General features: G+C 39.8%; 2 protein-coding genes and 1 non-coding gene across 5 annotated transcripts in view; all 3 read left to right on the forward strand.

Annotated features, from left to right (window-relative positions):
* The window catches only part of PPM1D (protein phosphatase, Mg2+/Mn2+ dependent 1D), a 53267-nt gene extending 49370 nt beyond the window's left edge, over positions 1 to 3897 (forward strand). The window contains exon 6 of the mRNA XM_030881833.2: positions 3308 to 3897. Coding sequence (XP_030737693.1) covers positions 3308 to 3865 — 558 coding nt within the window. The 3' untranslated portion in view covers positions 3866 to 3897. The remainder of the gene's footprint in view (positions 1 to 3307) is intronic.
* A 7620-nt stretch (positions 3898 to 11517) lies between these two features.
* Positions 11518 to 11623, forward strand: LOC115866412 (U6 spliceosomal RNA). The gene has a single exon (XR_004044649.1). It is a non-coding gene; the product is annotated as a U6 spliceosomal RNA (small nuclear RNA).
* Positions 11624 to 14870: 3247 nt separating this feature from the next.
* BCAS3 (BCAS3 microtubule associated cell migration factor) overlaps positions 14871 to 20211 on the forward strand; it is a 573053-nt gene continuing 567712 nt past the window's right edge. For 2 of the 3 annotated variants that reach the window (XM_060290805.1, XM_030881822.2), the window contains exons 1-2: positions 14871 to 15025; positions 16733 to 16820. In XM_060290805.1, the coding sequence (XP_060146788.1) occupies positions 16750 to 16820 (71 nt within the window). In that variant the 5' untranslated portion in view covers positions 14871 to 15025; positions 16733 to 16749. Of the gene's footprint in view, positions 15042 to 16732; positions 16821 to 20211 lie in introns of all 3 variants that reach the window. The other variant, XM_060290806.1, reaches the window with a different exon arrangement.

Here is a 20211-nt window from a genome sequence, read left to right on the forward strand (position 1 = left end):
AAAGAATTTCTTGTCAAAGCTTTCTTTGCTTTGAAAACTCTTGAATAATAATGCAGATTGAAATCTTTTAAAGTCTCTTCATTCTCTTTGAGTGTTATGAAGGAGCTTATGTTCATTTGAGAATTCGCTGGTTTCTGTATTTGAATGTATTCATTACTTTCGTGTTTCCTAATGTGTTTGTATTTGAATAACTGAACTTTAGGCAGTACAGAGAAGGAGGCGTTAAGGTGGAGGTAAGGATGAGGGGATAGAAGATATTGTGATAGGAATAAATACTCTTAATATTGATCTCAAAACTTATTGCCGTCTGTGGATTGGCATTAGTAAAATTGAACATAAATTGCACCTAGAAATAATTTTTAAAACATACTTTAAAATTCTGAAAAATAATGATCTAACAATTTTACTAAAGTAAAGCTTAGGAGATTTATGTATGCACTGACTTATATGTAGGCGTGGTTGTTCGTTAACCATCTGGCCCCACCTAAATATGAAAGAATATTTAGAGCCGTTCAGAACAATCAGTATTGTTGGCTCTGGCCTAACAAGTAAATAAAGACAAATCTCTGCCCCAAAGATTGTGTTTTGTTTGTTTATCTTAACCATGGCTACTCACAAGTATCTCTGATGTATTTCATTGTTACAGTAATCCTATGTTTAGTAACATCTAGATATAAATGACATTTTGGTTGATTTTGAATGGTTTTTAAGACCTACCCACATTTAGACTAGGCACTTGAGACTAGGTTATCTATCTATAGACATGTGAACTTCTGTTTGAATCTAAACAGAAGATTCAACTTCTGTTTGAATCTAAGCTAAATTGGTAGTCAAATCCTTGTTTTCAGACAGATAATAGTAGAAATACTTCTGTTTGTGATATATTACTATGGCACAGATTTCTTTATCCTTTCTTTAGGGCAAAACTAAATTTAGCTGTTTTTTAAATAAGCCAAGAGCTATAGGAAGGAGGAGTTAGGAAAAGAGTTCTTCCAGAGGATTAACACTTAGTTTCAGTTGTGTTCTAGACACAACTTGTAATTAGTTGTTTACTGTTGGATTGTAAAATATATGGAGCTCTCAAGAAAGCTGATCTCTGAAGTAGTGAAACTTTTAAAGTGTGAGTTTTTAGGACGTAACCTCTCAATATCACAAGTGTTTTATAAGCATGTAAGAAGGCTTAGCAATACAGTAGTCATTAATCTGGGATGAGTCTAGGAAGTCTAGGCAGTTGCCTGAGCTAACAGATGCAATGTATTTCCACAGAATGCCAATAAAAAGAGAAGGAAAAGTTCAAGGAAAAAGTGGGGGAAGAAAAGCCAATGCACCTGTAGTATCAGAATAATAATTTGTGAATTTAAAAAGACACAGCACAACGGAAATTACAATAAATTGTGTTAACTCTGACATCATCCCATTGTTTTTCTTTTGTAAAGGAATTCCATCTAATGTCTAACGTTGTTGCATAAACTAGAGCAATATGTTCTATTTCTGTAAGTGGCTTGATTAGTACCTTTCTTCTTGTGCCTAAATTAGTGATGTGCTTGTTTGGTAGTAGGAAGCCTTCTGTCTACAGAATTTATCTGCTGCCTGGTCTTGTTGCAAATCCTTTTTCTATATTAAACCAAGATGAACTTTTAGTCAAAAATTACTAATGACTAGTTTTCTGTGGTCAGTCAGAACATGCTTGTGATCAGGGTAGTAGGCATTGGAATCAACCTAATGCAGTGGGGATAAATTCACAGACAAGTTGTTGTTGATATCATTGAAAGCCAGATGTAAATATTCTAGAACAGAGACTGTCCTGTTATCCGTTCTCAACACTGGTATTTTGAAATAAGGTTGCTGCCCAACATCTAGTCAGTGTTAAAACAGATAAGAATTGGGCTTTCAGTAAACCATGTAGTATAAAATAAATAAATGAGCCAATGACCTCAGAAAGGAAGAATATATTCTTAGTTTTTTTTAAAAAAAGGTAGCAGCATTCTATTTGGGGCAGTACCAAAATAGGAACTTTAGGGTTTCTCATCTCTAGCCTCCACTGGACCTAAAGTTCATTTTTTTTCAGTAAAGCATGTTCATGTTACATGGTTAAATTGAAATGCGTTTGATTGCTTCAATTTGCCTTTTTCTTTTTAAATCTAGAAACGTTAAAGGGAACATTAGTTTTATAAATATGCTTTTTTATAGAGCACTTTCTCGAAAGGCATTTATTCCTAGGGGATTTTATATCAGAGGGCGACCAGATAATATGTCTTTGTTTACCATTCTACAAAATGGTTTACTTGGGCTCTTCAGAATATATTACTATTTTAATAAATTTGATTTGATTGAGAGAGGAAATGATTGAGGGAAATGTTACACACTTGGGCAAGAGATAGTATTTATGCTTAAAATTTGTACTTAAGAAAGTATTAAAGCAATGTTTTTCTAAAATATTATAGTGGAAGATTTGTATTTGATAGGAAGAATGTTCTTATCTGTCTGGAGATGGGAGGATATTCTGAATACATATAGATCTGAGGCACTACACCTAAAGGAGTGGTGCATATCTGAACCTCCTGTGAAGCTTTTTAAAAAACAATACCTGAAAGTTTCCATATGATTTTCACTTATATCTTTTTTAAAAAAATAAATTTATTTTATTTATTTACTTTTGGCTGTGTTGGGTCTTTGTTGCTGTGCGCAGGCTTTCTCTCTTTGCAGTGAGGGGGGGCTACTCTTTGTTGTGGTGCGCAGGCTTCTCATTGTGGTGGCTTCTCTTGTTGCGGAGCACAGGCTCTAGGTGTGCGGGCTTCAGTAGGTGTGGCACGTGGGCTCAGTGGTTGTGGCTTGCGGGCTCTAGAGCGCAGGTTTAGTAGTTGTGGCTCATGGGCTTAGTTGCTCCGTGGCATGTGGGATCTTCCCGGACCAGGGCTTGAACCTGTGTCCCCTGCATTGGCAGGCGGATTCTTAACCACTGTGCCACCAGGGAAGCCCTCACTTATATCTTTGAAAGTTGCCCCAGCCATACTCAGTACATTCCCATATGTCCTGTTTTCTCAAATAACAGAACAGTACCTAGTGTTTGGGAGATGGGTGCAAAGCAACAGTCTGAATTTCCATTATGACAGAGTTGCTTTAATGTTGCACTTCACATTTTCCACACTACTGAATATTCAGAAATTAAAATATAGAAAGTAGGAAATAAACCCCCCAAATAAACAAATTTGTCACTTATTCTAATGAAATCTTTTCATTTCCCCAATGGTTACGCTGAATTCTAGGATAAATTATTTCTTACTTTGTTTACCTTCTTGTTTTTCAGTCACTGGAGGAGGACCCATGGCCAAGGCTGAACTCTAAGGACCACATACCTGCCCTTATGCGTAGTAATGCCTTCTCAGAGAATTATTTAGAAGTCCCAGCTGAGATAGCTCGAGGGAATGTCCAGGCTGCAGTCATATCCTCAAAAGATCCAGAGCCACTTGAAGAAAATTGCACTAAAGCCCTGACTTTAAGGATACATGATTCTTTGAATAACAGCCTGTCAGTTGGCCTTGTGCCTACCAATTCAACAAACACCATCATGGACCAAAAAAATTTAAAGATGTCGATCCCAGGTCAAATGAAAGCTCAAGAAGTTGAAAGAACCCCTCCAACAAACTTCAAAAGGACATTAGAAGAATCCAACTCTGGCCCTCTTGTGAAGAAGCATAGACGAAATGGTTTAAGTCGAAGTAGTGGTGCTCAGCCTGCAAGCCTCCCCACAAACTCACAGCGAAAGAACTCCGTTAAACTTACCATGCGACGCAGACTTAGGGGCCAGAAGAAAATTGGAAATCCTTTACTTCATCAGCACAGAAAAACTGTTTGTGTTTGCTGAAATATATCTGGAATTTTTTTTTTTTTTCCAAACTTCTAAGAGGGCTCTTTGAATTTGGTGCCGAAGTTGAACTTTTTTTAAGGGGACAAAATAAAAATAGTATACAGTTTGACTTTTTGGAATTCAACAGTTTTATCCTGGCCTTGTACTTGCTTGTATTATAAATGTGAATTTTGTAGATGTTAGGGTATAAGTTGCTATAAAATGTGTGTAAATTTGTATCCTTCACACAAACTCAGTCTCTTACTCTGATACACAGTAAACGTAACAACAGGGCTAAAGGTTTAAAAAAAAATCAAAAGAATCTATTCGATCTTAGAAGTACATTTAAACTTTTAAATATGCTTATTAAAAAATTTGTATAAGTCACTTGTGATGAAAACTACACAACTTTTTAAAGTAAATTATGAAGCAAACTGGAAAAGTGATGTATTTTCATAGTGACCTGTGTTCCACTTAATGTTTCTTAGAGACAACTAGTGTCTTTTAAAAATTATTCTTTATTTCTGATTTCATAATTCAGAACTAAATTTTTCATAGAAGCAGAAGTGTTGAGCCATGCAAAAGCAGCTGGGTTTTAGTCTCCTTGTCCTAATTAAAATACTATGCAGTATCTCTTATTTCATTCAGTAGCATTTTTTCTAAACATTAATCATCAGATTTGCTCACCAAATCTTTGAAGTAGAAGGAGGTAGGTTTGCCTAAAAAGATGCCCTTCTCAATCATCCCAGGCATTCAGTGGCATTAGTAGGTCTTAAAAGTAGCTATATCCTCTTCTAGTGTTTGCATAAAATATGTGAAGTTTTTCTTGCTATGTCAATAACGGATGGTGCTGCTAATTCCCAACATTTCTTAAATTATTTTATATATCCTATGGTTTTCATTGATTATATGGACATGTTTGTTCATCTAATAAAATCAGTGAACTGTTACTGATGTTGCTGGATTTTTGTTAGTGGTTTGTTTAAATGGTGTATATTAACTTTTTGTTAGGCCATGATCAAGCTTTAGAGTAACAACTTAAAATACATGTAATGTTTATTTTTGCAATCTTGACTTTTTAATTTTAACTTAGAGTACATCAAATCAGGCTAAATATACAATAATAAGTATATGGTTAGATCAGTTGTGGCTTATAAGAGTTTGATGAAATATTATGTAGCAATTAAAAATGAATAAAATTATTATTTGGTAATATAAGAAAAAACTAAAAGGAACTAATACCAAAATACTAAGAGTATGTTCTTTTGGTGTGATAAATTGTTCTACAAAGAGAAATTTTTTAAATTTATTAATTTAGAATAGGACTCTAAATGAGACATTGAAGAGTTAATCCATGCATTCAACATTGACCATGCACCTACAGTATCCTAGGAACTGTGCAATTGGAAGCACACCAGTTTTCCATAAGAGGATTAATTGAGGGCTTCCCTGGTGGCGCAGTGGTTAAGAATCCGCCTGCCAGTGCAGGGGACATGAGTTCAAGCCCTGGTCTGGCAAGATCCCACATGCCACAGAACAACTAAGCCCGTGCACCACAACTACTGAGCCTGTGCTCTAGAGCCTGCGAGCACAACTGCTGAGCCCGTGTGCCACAACTACTGAAGCCTGCGTGACTAGAGCCCGTGCTCCACAACAAGAGGAGCCACTGCAATGAGAAGCCCGCACACCGCAATGAAGAGTAGCCCCGGGGCGTCCCTGGTGGCGCAGTGGTTGACAGTCCTCCTGCCGATGCAGGGGACACAGGTTTGTGCCCCGGTCCGGGAAGATCCCACATGCCGCGGAGCGGCTGGGCCCGTGAGCCATGGCCGCTGAGCTTGCACGTCCGGAGCCTGTGCTCCGCAATGGGAGAGGCCACAACAGTGAGAGGCCCACGTACCGCAAAAAAAAAAAAAAAAAAAAGAGTAGTAGCCCCCGCTCGCCGCAACTAGAGAAAGCCCGCGTGCAGCAATGAAGACCCAATGCAGCCAAATAAATAAATAAAAATTTCCTTCAAAAAAAAAAGATTGAGAACCAGTGGTTCAGGTGAAACATTAATTTTGGCTAGTTTTTCAAAACTAATGAGTTTGTTTTTCGGATCTTTCCAAGGTAATGACATATAGCAAGTAGCATATACTTTTGGAGTCAATTTTTTGTGAAGAATTTTTCCATCTTTATTTTTCAGATCAATTTTTTAATGTAAATGTCATAGCATTCTTTCCTAGGTCACATTTATAGTGCCATAGAGTCCAGTTCCATACCATACTAATAGCTGTCTAATACTGGAAACATTTTTGGTTTGAGATACATAACTAAAAGGTAAAATTAGCTCTCTTTTGTATGCGTACCTAGGGCTGTTTTTAGGCCTTTAACGAGTTAAAGATGTTATGCAATTAACAAATAATGTTTTAATGTTTATATTATTTTTATTAAATTTTATTTGCCTGTAATGTATACATCAGTAGTATAATGCATGATGCAAAATTCATGATTTATAAAATGGTACGTAATGAAACTACCCTCACCTTAGTCCCCAGGGTAGCCAACCAATCTGTACATAGACATGCAACTATACATCTGTTTCTCTCTTAATCTTATATCTTAAAGATTTTTCCACATCAGTACATCACAGCACCTCCTCCTTCTTTTGTATTCTACTCTGGATATGTTATTTACCTATGCCACTACTTAACCGTGTCCACTGAAAGGAAAACAAACACTATTTCTTCCTTTACTCACACTCAAAATACTTAAGATGCCAGATGTGTGGGTTTTCCTACACCAAGCAATGCTGCAATATTCTGCAGACACCAACTGGGTGTCCTACAGTTCAGTTCAGTCTGACACTATCCATCTGATCCCACAAGTTAAGGGCTCAGTCTCATGGTGCTGCCCCCACTTCAGATGCCAATTGCAAGTCCCAGGTTGTCACCTACTCTTCTGACTGGCTGACTATAATTCAGCATTCCCACAATCACCACCTCAGGTTTGATACTTTGCTAGAACAGCTCACAGAACTCAGGGAAATGTGTTTACTGGTTTATCATGTAATAAAGATATAGATGAACAGCTAGATGAAGAGACATCAGGAAAGCCCAGAAGGGTTCCAAGTGTAGGAGGTTCGGTCCCCATGGATTTGGGTTGTACCACCCTGCCAGCACATGAGTCTGTTCACCAGTCTGGCAGCTCTCCAAACCCCACAGTTCAGGGATTTTCATGGAGGCTTCATTATATAGGCATGATCAATTATTAACTTAATCTCCAGCTTCTTCTCCCAGGAGGAAGGTGGTGGTGTTACCGAACTCAGGTTCTGCTGCTTGCCGCTGGAAAACCAATATTCAAGAGATGAGAGTGTTGGTTGGAAAGGAAGAGTTGCTTTATTCAGGAAGTCAGCAATCTGGGGAGAAGACGGACTGGTGTCCAAAAATCAACTTTGAAGATTCTGCTTGACCGTGAAAGTTTTAAAGGGAGAATCATTTTGGGAAGAGGGATCAGACTTCCCACGTGCAGACTTTCTTCTGATTGGTCGATGGTGAGGTGACAGCCGTGTTCAAGGAATCTTGTGCTCAGCCTTAAGTTACCATTCTCCACCCAAGTGGGGGCCATAGTTCCTACAGAACTCAAAGATATTGTTATCTTCCTTGAGGAGAAACCAGGACCCTGCCCCACAGCTGCACTATCGTTTCTTGACTGCTCCCCCTTTGTTTCTGCTTTCCCTCCCCTTCCCTGCTAAGCAGCAGTTTGAAACTGCTCTTTGGAACTCAGGGAAGGTCAGGAGGCTGAATGAAGCCTATTTCCTACAAACAAGAAATGGGGGACATGGAAAGTATTTGTACCAGATATGTATCAGAGGATATGTACGCCCCTTGGGGAGGAACTAGGACTTTTATCACTGAACTATTGTTTCTTGACTGCTTTTCCATTGTTCCTGAATTCCCTCACTTCCCTTAATATCATTAATTACTGAGACCTGTTCAAGGGCAAGCTTCGTGACCAGGCTCAGGTCACAAAATGGCTTACGCCAAAATAGTTTCTCTTATGTCAAGAAAGCCAGGCCTGGTTCTCTTTCTCCAAGGACCCCCTACCCTATCTGCTTACAGTTCTTTATATCTTCTCTTTTTTGAGATTTTCTGTTTTTCCATTCATGTCGAGTGTTCACAGTTGCTTGCAAGAGCATTTGTATAATATTGGTTTAAAGTGTCAGATATTATTCTTTGTCATTTAGGTATTGGCATCTGTTAATTGTTTTTGTCATGCAAATTGAGGTTTTCCTGGTTCTTTGTATACCATGTAATTTTGGATTCTATCCTAGACATTTGAATATTATGACAATCTTATTTAGCTCTTATGGAGATCATTGTTTTAATAGATAGTCAATCTGGTTAATTCACGCTGTTGCAGGAAAGAAAGTGGGGCACAAGAGGATGGTCACGTCCCATCCCAGGTCTCAGGCAAGTCCCTGGGACGGCTGCTGAGTGTGGGTTCTTGGCTTCGTGCAGGAAATAATTCAAGAGCGAGCCATAATAAAGTGAAAGAAGGCTTACGCAGGGAGATACACACTGAATGTGGGTCATCTCAGAAGGCCAGAGGCTTAAGGATGTGGGGTTGTCAGGTTTTATAGTGGTGGGTAATTTCATAGGCTAATGAGTGGGAGGATTATTCCAACTATTTTGGGGAAGGGGCGGGAATTTCCAGGAATTGGGCCACTGCCCATTTTTTGGCCTTTTATGGTGGGCCTTGGAACTGTCATGGCACCTGTGGGTGTGTCATTTAGCTTGCTGACGTATTACATTGAGCATATACTGAGGCTCAAGTTTTAGCGGAAGTCAATCATCTGCCATCTTGGACCTAGTTTGTGGTAACCAGTTTATGTCACATCCTCAATGGCTGTCATTCTTTAAAAGGTTGTGCCCTGCCCCCTTCCTGTCTCAATGCCACATATTCCAACACACCTTCTGTGGTCTGTGGTTTCAATATCAGTTCATTTTCCAAATCCTTTGCCATTGTGTAATTTGATCTGTCCCATGTGTTCATCACCCAGTAGCTAGTTGGGGACCTGGGCAGTGATCTATCTGCCAGTTAAGTTCTCAAAGTCTTTAATATGCTGATTAAGATCAGATTCATGCCTAATGTACTCAGTGGGGTCGCTTTCCTGAGCTCCTCCCTCTCTACAGTCTGCATGGTACCTTCCCTTTCTTTGGGGTTCTTCTTTTTCAGGCAGAAAGCTGAGGCTTCAGGAACCATGCACTTCTGTCACTTTGCCTGAACTTGGGACTAAATGGCTTAACATCTTTGAGTTTTGGTCCCCACCTGTAAAATGCAGATAATGCTACTACAATGGCAGGTATATAGTGCTAAATAAATGTTTATAAATGTTTCCTAATATTAAAATTTTAGCTTCTCAAAACTGTTACTACATATTCAGTTTTCACTGATTTAAAGCAATCTTTATCCAGGTTTACGTATATGAGGGGAAGATAAATTATGCCATGGCCATCATTAAAACAGTTGATGAAACTAATTTTTGGTCTTTGTTAATAGTTTTACTTTCTGGTATCTTTAATTATAAATACCAGCTCCAAATTGTAGGATAAATTACTGGGGTTCTGACATGAAATTTTTCCTGTTAGTGAGCAGAGTCTTATGGAGAATAGAAATGTAACAAATAATCACTTCTGTCAAAGAGTTTACATTTTAGCTAAATAGACAATAGACTTATAATCATGCAGAAATATATAATCACGCACAAAACAGTTACAAAGTAGTACTAATGTGTCAAAGATAAAGGGTAACCATACTTCATGGTTTGCAGGGGACAGTCCTACTTTACCTTATTTTTTTGGTTTAATTATTAATAGAGCCTCATTCCATGAAGGTTTCCTAGGCAGGATGACAAATTACATGGCCACTTTATAAATACTAGTTTCAAGAGAATAACAAAGCAAAAAAAAATTATCACTGTATTTTCAGAAAGTTTGCTGGGCCTGAGAATGAGCAGAGTGGGCTAAAGAGATCTGTGGGTTGGGGTGAAGGGACCCAAGATAGTAAACAAATACTTAGAATTTCAAATAGAAATGTGGGAAATGGTGTTTCAGAAACCACAGTTATCTAGTAATATGCAGGGCAGACAAATGGCAGGCGTTGTAATTAAAGAGATGTGAGGTTATATAACCTTGGATTATGTTGGTTTTGCAATTCTGAAGTTTAGAATTATAATTTTTAGGCGATTACCACAAATGGTAGTGTTCAAAAGTTTCAGCCTGATGAATGCACGAGAGAATGTCCATGGAGTGAGTAATTAATGTATTTTTACCTCACAATTAGAGGACTTTAGAGAAATGTAATTTTTTAATAGACATTTTCTAGAGCAGTTTCAGGTTCACAGCAAAATTAGAGCAGAAGGTACAGATTTCCCATATACGGCCTGCCTTAACACACGTACAGTCACCCTTGCTACAACATCCCCAACCAGAGTGATACCATTGAACAACTGACGAACTTACACTTGATGATGATTTTTTTACCTGTTTTCCTTTTTTCTTTTTTTTTTTTGGCGCGGCCTGCAGGATCTTAGTTCCCCCACCAGTGATTGAACCCCTGCCCTCAGCAGTGAAAGTGTAGAGTCCTAACCACTGGACCACCAGGGAATTCCCTCTTTGTTTTTCCTTATGCTTGACTGACAATTAAAATATTAATGTTCACCATAGCTCTATGTGAAATCAGATTATTTCACCACTGCTTAAATCATGTGATTCTTGTCCAAGTGTTTTTGGTGGCCAAAACAAGTGAGGCAATGGCTTGTTTGAGGCTGAAAAAAGAATCCTAATCCTACCAGACAAAAAGAGGGGAGAAAGTATAAACTGACCTTGACATTTGGATAGTTCTCTGACAAATCTCTGGGAACTGGGAACTTTTGTTTTTGATTTGCATGGCCACCGGAGAGGCAGTTTTAGTAATCAGTGATTTATTACAATGGGCCATTATAGCAACTGGAAGAAAAAGGACTCTAGCTTGAAGTTTACTTTCTTATATACTGAAAATGAGTTTCCTAGCTGGGATTGCTCAATCCCAAGAACAGATTGTGAAACGTTTCCCCGCGTCCCAATAATCTGAAGTGACTCATCAGCTGGCAATATGGACAAAGCACCCACAATTCACGTCCATTCAAAACATGATCACCACAAATTCTATTTTCTCTCTATTTGAAGGCTGATGAGAGAATCGAACACCATCTTTGTGGAGAAAAAACGGAGTATAGCTGGGTTTGTTTCGTTTTGTTTTTCGGTTTACTGCAGCACTTTTACTTCCTCACAATGGCACACTGCTGGGGCCTAATATTCTCACATGACAGTAGAAAACCAAAATCTGTTGTTATCTCTTCAAGAATTGAGAATTGTGTGCAAAAACCTTACATAAGTTAAGAGGATGAATACATTTACAGATGTGAATGCAAACTGTTTTCCAACTCAAGGCAAGTAATGACGTATGGTGTTCTGGCAGGAAAACTTCGATAAGAAAGGAAAGCAGGTCCTAATGTTCGGAACTTCTCAACCTGGTAAGACTGGCAAGTTAGTAATTACAATGAGTTAATTTGTATAAATTTCTAACTGGTTCTGAGAAGTTTAAATTTATTTACACCTCATAAGAATCCCACTTGTGGAATTGTGAGGCTTGTGCTCACTTTGGCAGCACATATACTAAAATTGGAATGACACAGAGAAGATTAGCATGGCCCTTGCACAGGATTACATGCAAATTCATGAAACATTCCATATTTTTCAGTTATCGAATTTGTATCTTTGTGTATATGATGTCTTTGCAAAGATTAAATAGTATAAAATATGATGTAAATTGTACCAACTGATATGGAAAGAAACAGTACCAACATTAAACTTTGCAAAATTTTAAAACTTAAAAAAAAAAAATCCTGCTGGGACTTCCCTGGTGGTGCAGTGGTTAAGAGTCCGCCTGCCAATGCAGGGGACATGGGTTCGAGCCCTGGTCCGGAAAGATCCCACATGCTGTGGAGCAACTAAACCTGTGTGACGCAGCTCCTGAGCCTGTGCTCTAGAGCCCGTGAGCCACAACTACTGAGCCCACATGCCGCAACTACTGAAGCCCACGCGCCTAGAGCCCGTGCTCTGCAACAAGAGAAGCCACAGCAACGAGAAGCCTGTGCACCACAACGAAGAGCAGCCCCCACTCACCACAACTAGAGAAAGCCCTTGCACAGCAACAGAGACACAATGCAGCCATAAATAAGTAAATAAATTAATTTTTTAAAATCCTGGGAATTCCCTGGTGGGTCCAGTTGTTGGGTCTCTGTGCTTCCACTGCAGGGGGCACAGGTTCGATGGCTGGTCTGGAACTAAGATCCTGCATGCCATGACGTGGCCAAATAAATAAATAAACATAAAATAAAACACAACCTCCTATCAAAACATCACATTAATAAAAAAAATCCTATCAGGCTAATAATTTTTTTTTTTTTACAATTTACAAAGGATGAAATCAGGGCACAGAAATTCATCCCCACTAAAAAATGTATAACTTCAACAGGGTTCATCCTATCTGTAAACATCATCACTCAGTTGTTCAAGCCCAAAGCACAGGCATCGTCCCTGATTCTCTCATTTCCTTCTATCCCACATCCAACCCATTATCAAGTTCTTTTAGTTCTGTCTTCCAAAATATTCTGAAAGTGATTACTTTTCACCTCTGCTGCTTCACTTCTAGGCCCAGTTCTAGACAGCTCTCCCATCTGGTCTAGTGAAATAGCCTCCCTACTTGACCCACTGTTTCCACTCTTGTCCCCTCCCTAATGACAGTTTATTCTCTGTTTAGTAGATAGAACGATCTTTTAGAAATATAAGTATGATCATGACACTTCCTAGCTGAAAGTCCTCCAATAGAGTCCCACCCTAGAATAAAACTAAAACTCCTTATAATTCTATACACTATACTCCATTTGGCCACTGCTTACCTCTCCTAACTAGTTTGCTATCATTTTCTATTTAATTCACTTTAACAACAATGTTTTTCTCATTCTTCTTCAAAATTCATTCCTTTCTTAAGGCCTTTGTACCTGTTGTTTCTTTTATCCTGACTGCTTTTCCCTCAGAGCAGCTTTCTTACTACTTCATTGAAGTCTTAGCTCAAGTGCCATCTCCTGAGAGGCCTTCCCTGACCACATTACCTAAAATAAGCCAGCTCTGACCTCTGTTTATTTGGCTTATTTTTTTCCCATACCATTTTACACTCCTTGAATTTCTCTGTTTGTGTGTTTATTTCTGTCTTCCCACCAGAATGCAAGTTCTCTGGCTGAGGACAAGTACATTGGTTGATTTGTTTATTGCTGTATCTCCAGAGCCTAGAACATGCCTGACACTTAGTAGGCATTCAAATATTTATTGAATGATTGAATTTGTGTTTATGATTTTTGTTTCCTTGTTTCTTCCACAACTTTGTAGAGGAATAGTGAAAGAGTTATGGAATTTAACAATGCATGTAAAACAGCTATTTAAACTGAAAAACCTTATACAAATGCTGGTTATCCCGCTTGTGAGTATTGCCTATTGGTCTCCTCTGGATTTTCTCTTTATTCCTGCTCTGGGTCAGGGACAACATGAGAGTAATAATTATTTAATTCAAGTAAGTCTGAATTTTGAAATATCTGTTGTGTTCAGGGTAGTTAGGTATAAAGGGGGATTCAACAACATGAAAGCCTTAGTCTATTAATGTCTAGGAGGAGTTTAACTTTCTAGTGGGAGAAAATGAGACATGTATTAGAGAAATAACCAAAAAACATTTCAAAGACAACAAGGAAGTAAGCCAGTGAAAGCAATAAGAACAAAGGGAATTCAAAATACTGGAAAGATTCTTTCATTACTGGGTTTAATGTAGGAAGCAAATCTTAAAAGGACGACAGTGCTGGGAATTTGTGTAGTGAAAGAACATGAATGTCCAAACATTAGCCTGATAAATATTACTTTGGGTGTCCTTTTTATTGGCACTAATTGAGCATCACAAGCAAATGGGTGGTTTCTTGGCTATATCTATATCTATATCATCATCCGTCTGTCCAGCACCTGATTAACTGCATATTTCTGGTGAGGTATTTTCTCTACTAAACTTTTCCCTCCTTCACAGTGCTAAAACCTTTTAAAAGTTTTTACTGCTGTATCAGCCACTTTGTTACAAACCCCATGCCTATTAATAAGCCATATTTTCATGGGATTGTCAAGAGTATTAAATTTGATAGTACTTATGAAGTGCTTAAGTCTATGTTGAGCGTTCCTTCGATAGAACAATAAATATTATTATATAAGAAATGTAACCCACGGAATGACACCAGGGCGATCTCAATATGTTCCTTACGGGAAGTGTAAACAGTTAGGAAGGAGTCAGGTGTGGTCCACAAACCCATGTCAAATTGAAAACAATACAAGCCGTACCGGTCATTCAGATCACCACCCTGGCTGCAGGGCAGCCCATCAGCGTCAGCCAGCCTAAGCTCCCGGAAGGTAAACACATTGAAAAGGGCGGGGCAGAAGGCGCGTTCGGGATGGTTGACTGGCCAGCTAAAAGTGATTGGCAGCTGCCATGTCCACGTGCGTTGAGCTTCGAACCAGCTGTCGCGAGAATTCGATGTAAACAGACCGGTCCCCGTGAGGTACGACTCCCAGCCTGAGACACCCAAGTGACGTGCACAGGCTTCTGCGGCATGATGCTTTTTGACAAGGCCACGAAGGTGCTGTGTCCAAAGGAAAACAGACATGTTTGTAACTCCTCCCTACCTGCCTGCGTTCGCAACCGAACCTTACACCCCGGCTTCACCCGAACTCACATACTGTTGTGTTTTCCCTCGAGCCCCAGCGGATTGGATCACTTCAGGAGGCGGGTCCGCCTCTTTGCTACTTGCTGGTTGGCGAAGCTGACCTCTAAGGGCGGTGCCCAGCTGCGGCCAGTTTGCTTCTGGGATTGGCTAGAAAGGTAGTTCCGCTGAGGCGTGGTAGGAAGTGGTAACCGTCAATCACGAGGGGAGACTCCAAACAGTGAGTCTTGAGCTGGAGAGCAGCGTTTACCGGCGGCGCGGCCGGTGAGAGGGCTGGCGGTGCTGCGGCTTTGAGGAGGCTTGGCGAGGACGTGGGACGAGCAGCGTGAGGGGAGAGGGCTTGGCTGGTAGGAATTCGACGAGGTAGAGCTGTGGAAATCGGAGGGGGAGGGGAGGAAGGGCAAGGGGCCAGAGGGCGGCCGGGGACAGCGGTGGCTGAGCGTTGGAGGTGAAATGGGTAACGCCGTGCTGATGTCTTTCAGGAGAGTGGGGCCTGAGGGGCTGGCGAGGGTCGTCCTCAGGAGACAGGGCCCTTAAAGACAGTTCTTGGGAGCCTGTGTTTCGAGAAATAAAGGGTGGAATGGAAATGAGAGGGCTCAGGGGCTGGAGGTGAAGATACCCACTGAGGAAGGGGTACCTGGGCTAGTTGGGGCACAGGGTGTTTTGGTTGTAGCAGATGGGACTCATCAGTTTGCGAGTTTTCAAATAAGGTGATAGAATGCTCCCTGCTTAGAGGAGATGCTTTTAAGGGCTTTCAAGATTAGTTCCAGGCTGTGGGCTTTCCTGAGCCGTGTAAGAGATCTTTAATATTGCTGTCTCTTTTAACCTTAACCACATACAGTCCATGCTTTGAAAACCTCCCCAGTGATTCAGATGCTTATTAGACATTCAAGGATCAGGATTCAGTGATGAGACTGGAAGGGCTTCTAATGTCATATATGTTTTTATTACTTATTTAGACTCTGGTGATTAGGTTACAATAGCAGAGGTTACAAATATGATTACAAATGAGGTTACAAATATGATTTTGATAGTCTTGTTAAATTGTGACTGCAGTCTTTTTAAAATATATATATATATTTGACATATAAATTACATGAGTTTCAGGTGTACAACATAATGATTCGATATTTGTATACACTGCAAAATATCACCACAATAAGACTAGTTAACATCCATCAGGATACGTAGGCCATTTTACTCCTATTTTCCCAACACTCTTAGTTGGAAGGTAGTACCTCACTGTTCAATTTGGTCTTAAAATATTATACCATGTATATTTTTATTATCTCAATATAAGATTTCAGTAAATTCTTTAATTTTGGCTCGCAAAGTTAGCATATTTGTTTTTATAAAGTGATCCTGTGCTAGACTTTCCATCCCTTCCTAGTTTATGTTAATAGTAGATCAGGGACTTCCTTGGTGGTGCAGTGGTTAAGAATCCACCTGCCAATGCAGGGGACACAGGTTGGAGCCCTGGTCCGGGAAGATCCCACATGCCGCGGAGCAACTAAGCCTGTGCTGCACAACTACTGAGCCTATGTTCTAGATCCCTCAAGCCACAACTACTGAGCCCGTGTGCCACAACTACTGAAGCCCACGCACCTAGAGCCCGTGCTCTGCGACATGGAGAAGAGAAGCCACCGCAATGAGAGGCCTGTGCACCGTAGTGAAGAGTAGCCCCTGCTCGCCACAACTAGAGAAAGCCCGAGTGCAGCAACGAAGACCCAACACAGCCAAAAATAAACAAACAAAAACAATAAAAAAGCAGTAGGTCAGAGGGTCCTGCAAGGGTCTTAACTAGTTTTGTGGTTCTGAGCCTTGGTCCAAATAAGAAAACCTCATAGTAGTTTGAAAAATCTTTTATCTACTTCTTCCTCTTCTGCACTCCCCTCTTTTAGGTGTAATAGGAATTGCTGGGAAATTTTCCTACATTTTAGGACCTAACATTTAGGTATTTGTGACAAGGGATCTCTAGTGAGCAACCATGTATCTTTCTCCCGACCCCCAACAATAATGATCCATTATTTTCTGTCTTTTTGTTCTGGAAACAGGTTTTGTGAATGAAGCAATGGCTACAGATTCCCCCAGAAGACCCAGTCGTTGTACTGGCGGAGTCGTGGTTCGCCCTCAGGCTGTCACGTAAGCAAATTTCAGATAAGCCTGATAGGTAAAGGAAAGATTACTCAGAATAGTAACTAACATTTAGGTTTCCTTTCTAAGCAGTACTTACTTTTGTAAAATCTGTTTAATTTTGGCTTTACACGATGATAAACATCCTTGCCAAGGCCAAATAAAAGCAGTAATTGGAGGGTCAGTTTGATGTATTTAGCACATTTATAGAGTACTTGAAAAGCACTGTATTTTGTCCTTGAGTACTGCTTTTTCAAACCTCAGGTTTAACAGTTAGGGTCATTAAATCAGTTTAGTGGATCAAGACCATTATTCAAAAAATGAAATAGAATATAGTAGAAAATATAGTTGGGAGTTAGTATTGTGTTCTGACACGCACATAGATAATATGCATTCATATGTATGTATATGTTTTCTGGATTGTGATGTATCACTCTAGGTCTCAGTCAGAAAGTTTCAAAGTGAATGTCATAAAGAGTACATTTCTATATTTTAAGCATTTTTTTGACAAAGCATGGCTATACTTTGCAGTAGCTTATAATCTAATGTAGTTTTTTTTTCTTTTTTTCTTTGGCTGCGTCGGGTCTTAATTGCGGCACATGGGATCTTTGTTGTGGTGTGGGGGCTTCTCTCTAGTTGTGGCTTGTGGGCTCTAGCGTGCACATGGGCTTAGTTGTCCCACGGCATGTGGGATCTCAGTTCCCTGACCAGGGATCGAACTGGCGTCTCCTGCATTGGAAGGCGGATTCTTAACCACTGGACCGCCAGGGAAGTCCCTAATGTAGTTTTAAGCTGTGTATACTTGCAAGCACTCTAATGAATAAAAAAGTTGCCAGCAAAACAGCATGGGAATTTAGAGGGAATATTTTGTGTTTTTTAATTATTTATTTATTTAAAAATTTTATTTATTTATGGCTGCGTTGGGTCATCTTTGCTATGTGCAGGCTTTCTCTAGTTGTGGTGAGCGGGAGCTACTCTTCGTTGCGGTGCGCGGGCTTCTCATTGTGTGGCTTCTCTGTTGCGGAGCATGGGCTCTAGGCACGCGGGCTTCAGTAGTTGTGGCACGTGGGCTCGGTAGTTGTGGTTCACGGGCTTAGTTGCTCCATGGCATGTGGGATTTTTCTGGACCAGTGCTCAAACCCATGTCCCCTGCATTGGCAGGCGGATTCTTAACCACTGCGCCACCAGGGAAGTCCTTATTATTTTTTTAAAATTTTGATTGGAGGGAATATTTTAGTGGGAGTATTTTAGATCTGAAAAGGTTTCATTAAGAAGCTAACATTTGGACTTCCCTGGTGGCGCAGTGGTTAAGAATCCGCCTGCCAACGCAGGGGACATGGGTTCGAACCCTGGTCCGGGAAGGTCCCACATGCTGTGGAGCAGCTAAGCCCGTTCGCCACAGCTACTGAGCCTGCGCTCCAGAGCCTGTGAGCCACATATATTGAAGTCTGTGTGCCTAGAGCCCGTGCTCCGCAACAAGAGAAGCGACCACAACGAGAAGCCCACGCACCACAGCGAAGAGTAGCCCCCGCTCACCGCAACTAGAGAAAGCCTGCACACAGCAACAAAGACCCAATGAAGCCAAAAATAAATAAATAAATTTTGAAAAAGCTGACATTTATTGTGTAATTTAACGGCTGAATACAATTTGGGCAATTAGAATCAAGGGCACATTTTCGGCAAAGGCAATGGAGTAAGCAGAGGTGGGAAAGGCAAGCTATTTTCATAAATGGAATCTAGGGAAGTTGACCTATTTAAAGGAGGTTGGGGTGGACAATTAAGACCCTTGAATACCTGGCTAAGGAGATAAAGTTTGCTTTCTGTCTTTCAAAGTGTTAATAAGGGAATTGTAGCATTTTGAATTATTTCCCTTGAGCAGTTTAGCATGTTACATAAAATTGCCTTCTCAGACTAACAAAAAATATATGTATAGTATGATATTTCACCATTATACTTGCTTTTTTTTCCCTCCTGCATTTCCCAGGGCTATATATTTCTTTGCTAACTGTGGACCATGGCAACTGGCTAAGCATATTATTAGCTATGAGTTAGGTACTGTTGTAATCTTCATTTTACAGATGAGGAAACCAAAGCAGAGAGAGAAAAGTTTTCCTTGGTAACATCCAAGAAGGGAAACCTGGATCAAACCCAGGCAGTTTGTCTTCAGAGTCTGTGTGCTTATGCACTATTCTATGCTGCCTCACCATATGGTATTCCACATATATTGCTTTTTGTTACGCAATACATAATTTTAGTGTTTTTTGAAGTTCTTTATTCAGTATTCTTTTAACAATAATGCTTGAGCATCTACTCTGTGGCTAAGTACTGGCTTATAGATTCTGGAGATATAAGGTAAATATGAGAGATGGATTCCTTTCTGTAATAGAGTTTGCATTCTAGTGGAGGACACAGTAAGTAATTACAGGCTCTGATCAGTGCCCAGTGTGCTATGTTAGAGAACAGCATTAGGGAGTATGATTTAAGGCCGTCAGGGAAGGCCTCTCTGAGGAGGTAACACTTAGGCTGGAGATCTAAAAGGCAGGGAAGAATTTGCGAAGGGATCCATGCAGAAAAAAAGCTGGTGTAAAGGTCTTGATTCAAAGAAGAGCTTGGTGTAGTCTAAGAATTGAAGTTGCATGTGACTGAAGCAGAGTAAGTTACAAGAGTGGGAGAAAAGTGAGGTTGGAGAGGTAGGCCTAATCAAAAATTTTTTTTAAGGCCTACTCAGTTTTTGTAGGTATCTAAGGCATATTGCCTTTTTAAAAAATAGGATTTAGGGTAACTCACATTATTTTCTTCAAATGTAATTTTTCACATTTCTCTGAAATGAATTTGATTTGGTATATATTTTGAAGAAAAATTTTTTTCCTCCATTTGCTGATCTCCATATATTTCCCATTTAAAATATCTTAGTGTCCTTAATAGTTCTTCACCTTTATGCATTTTGATATTTTCCCATACCTTATCCACACCAAAAGTTCTGTGAGGACTGTTTAATAACTCCTTCTAATGCCTGCATCTGCAGCAAAATATAGATTCATTTTGCTAGATACAGGTAAGGGACTAGGTTCTTAACCAGTTTAAAGAGAAGGTCACTAAATACTGAGTCATCAGCAACAGTTTTTCTTGCTCTAACTAGGGCATTCTTCTGCTCTGACTCAAGAGGACGGTCTTGCTTTAGCCAAGTCTTCTGTCAGCACTCTTTCAAATATGAGTTAAAAGTTCTATCTGTATCAAAATAAGAGAGCGTGCGGTCATAAAAAAGAATCAATTATTGCTATTTGCAGCAACATGGATGGACCTAGAGATTATCATACTGAGTGAAGTAAGCCAGGCAGAGAAAGACAAATGTCATATGATATCACTTATACGTGGAATCTAAAGAATAATGCAAATGAAC

Source organism: Globicephala melas, chromosome 20, assembly GCF_963455315.2.
Source record: "Globicephala melas chromosome 20, mGloMel1.2, whole genome shotgun sequence".
Classification (NCBI taxonomy): Eukaryota; Metazoa; Chordata; class Mammalia; order Artiodactyla; family Delphinidae; genus Globicephala; species Globicephala melas.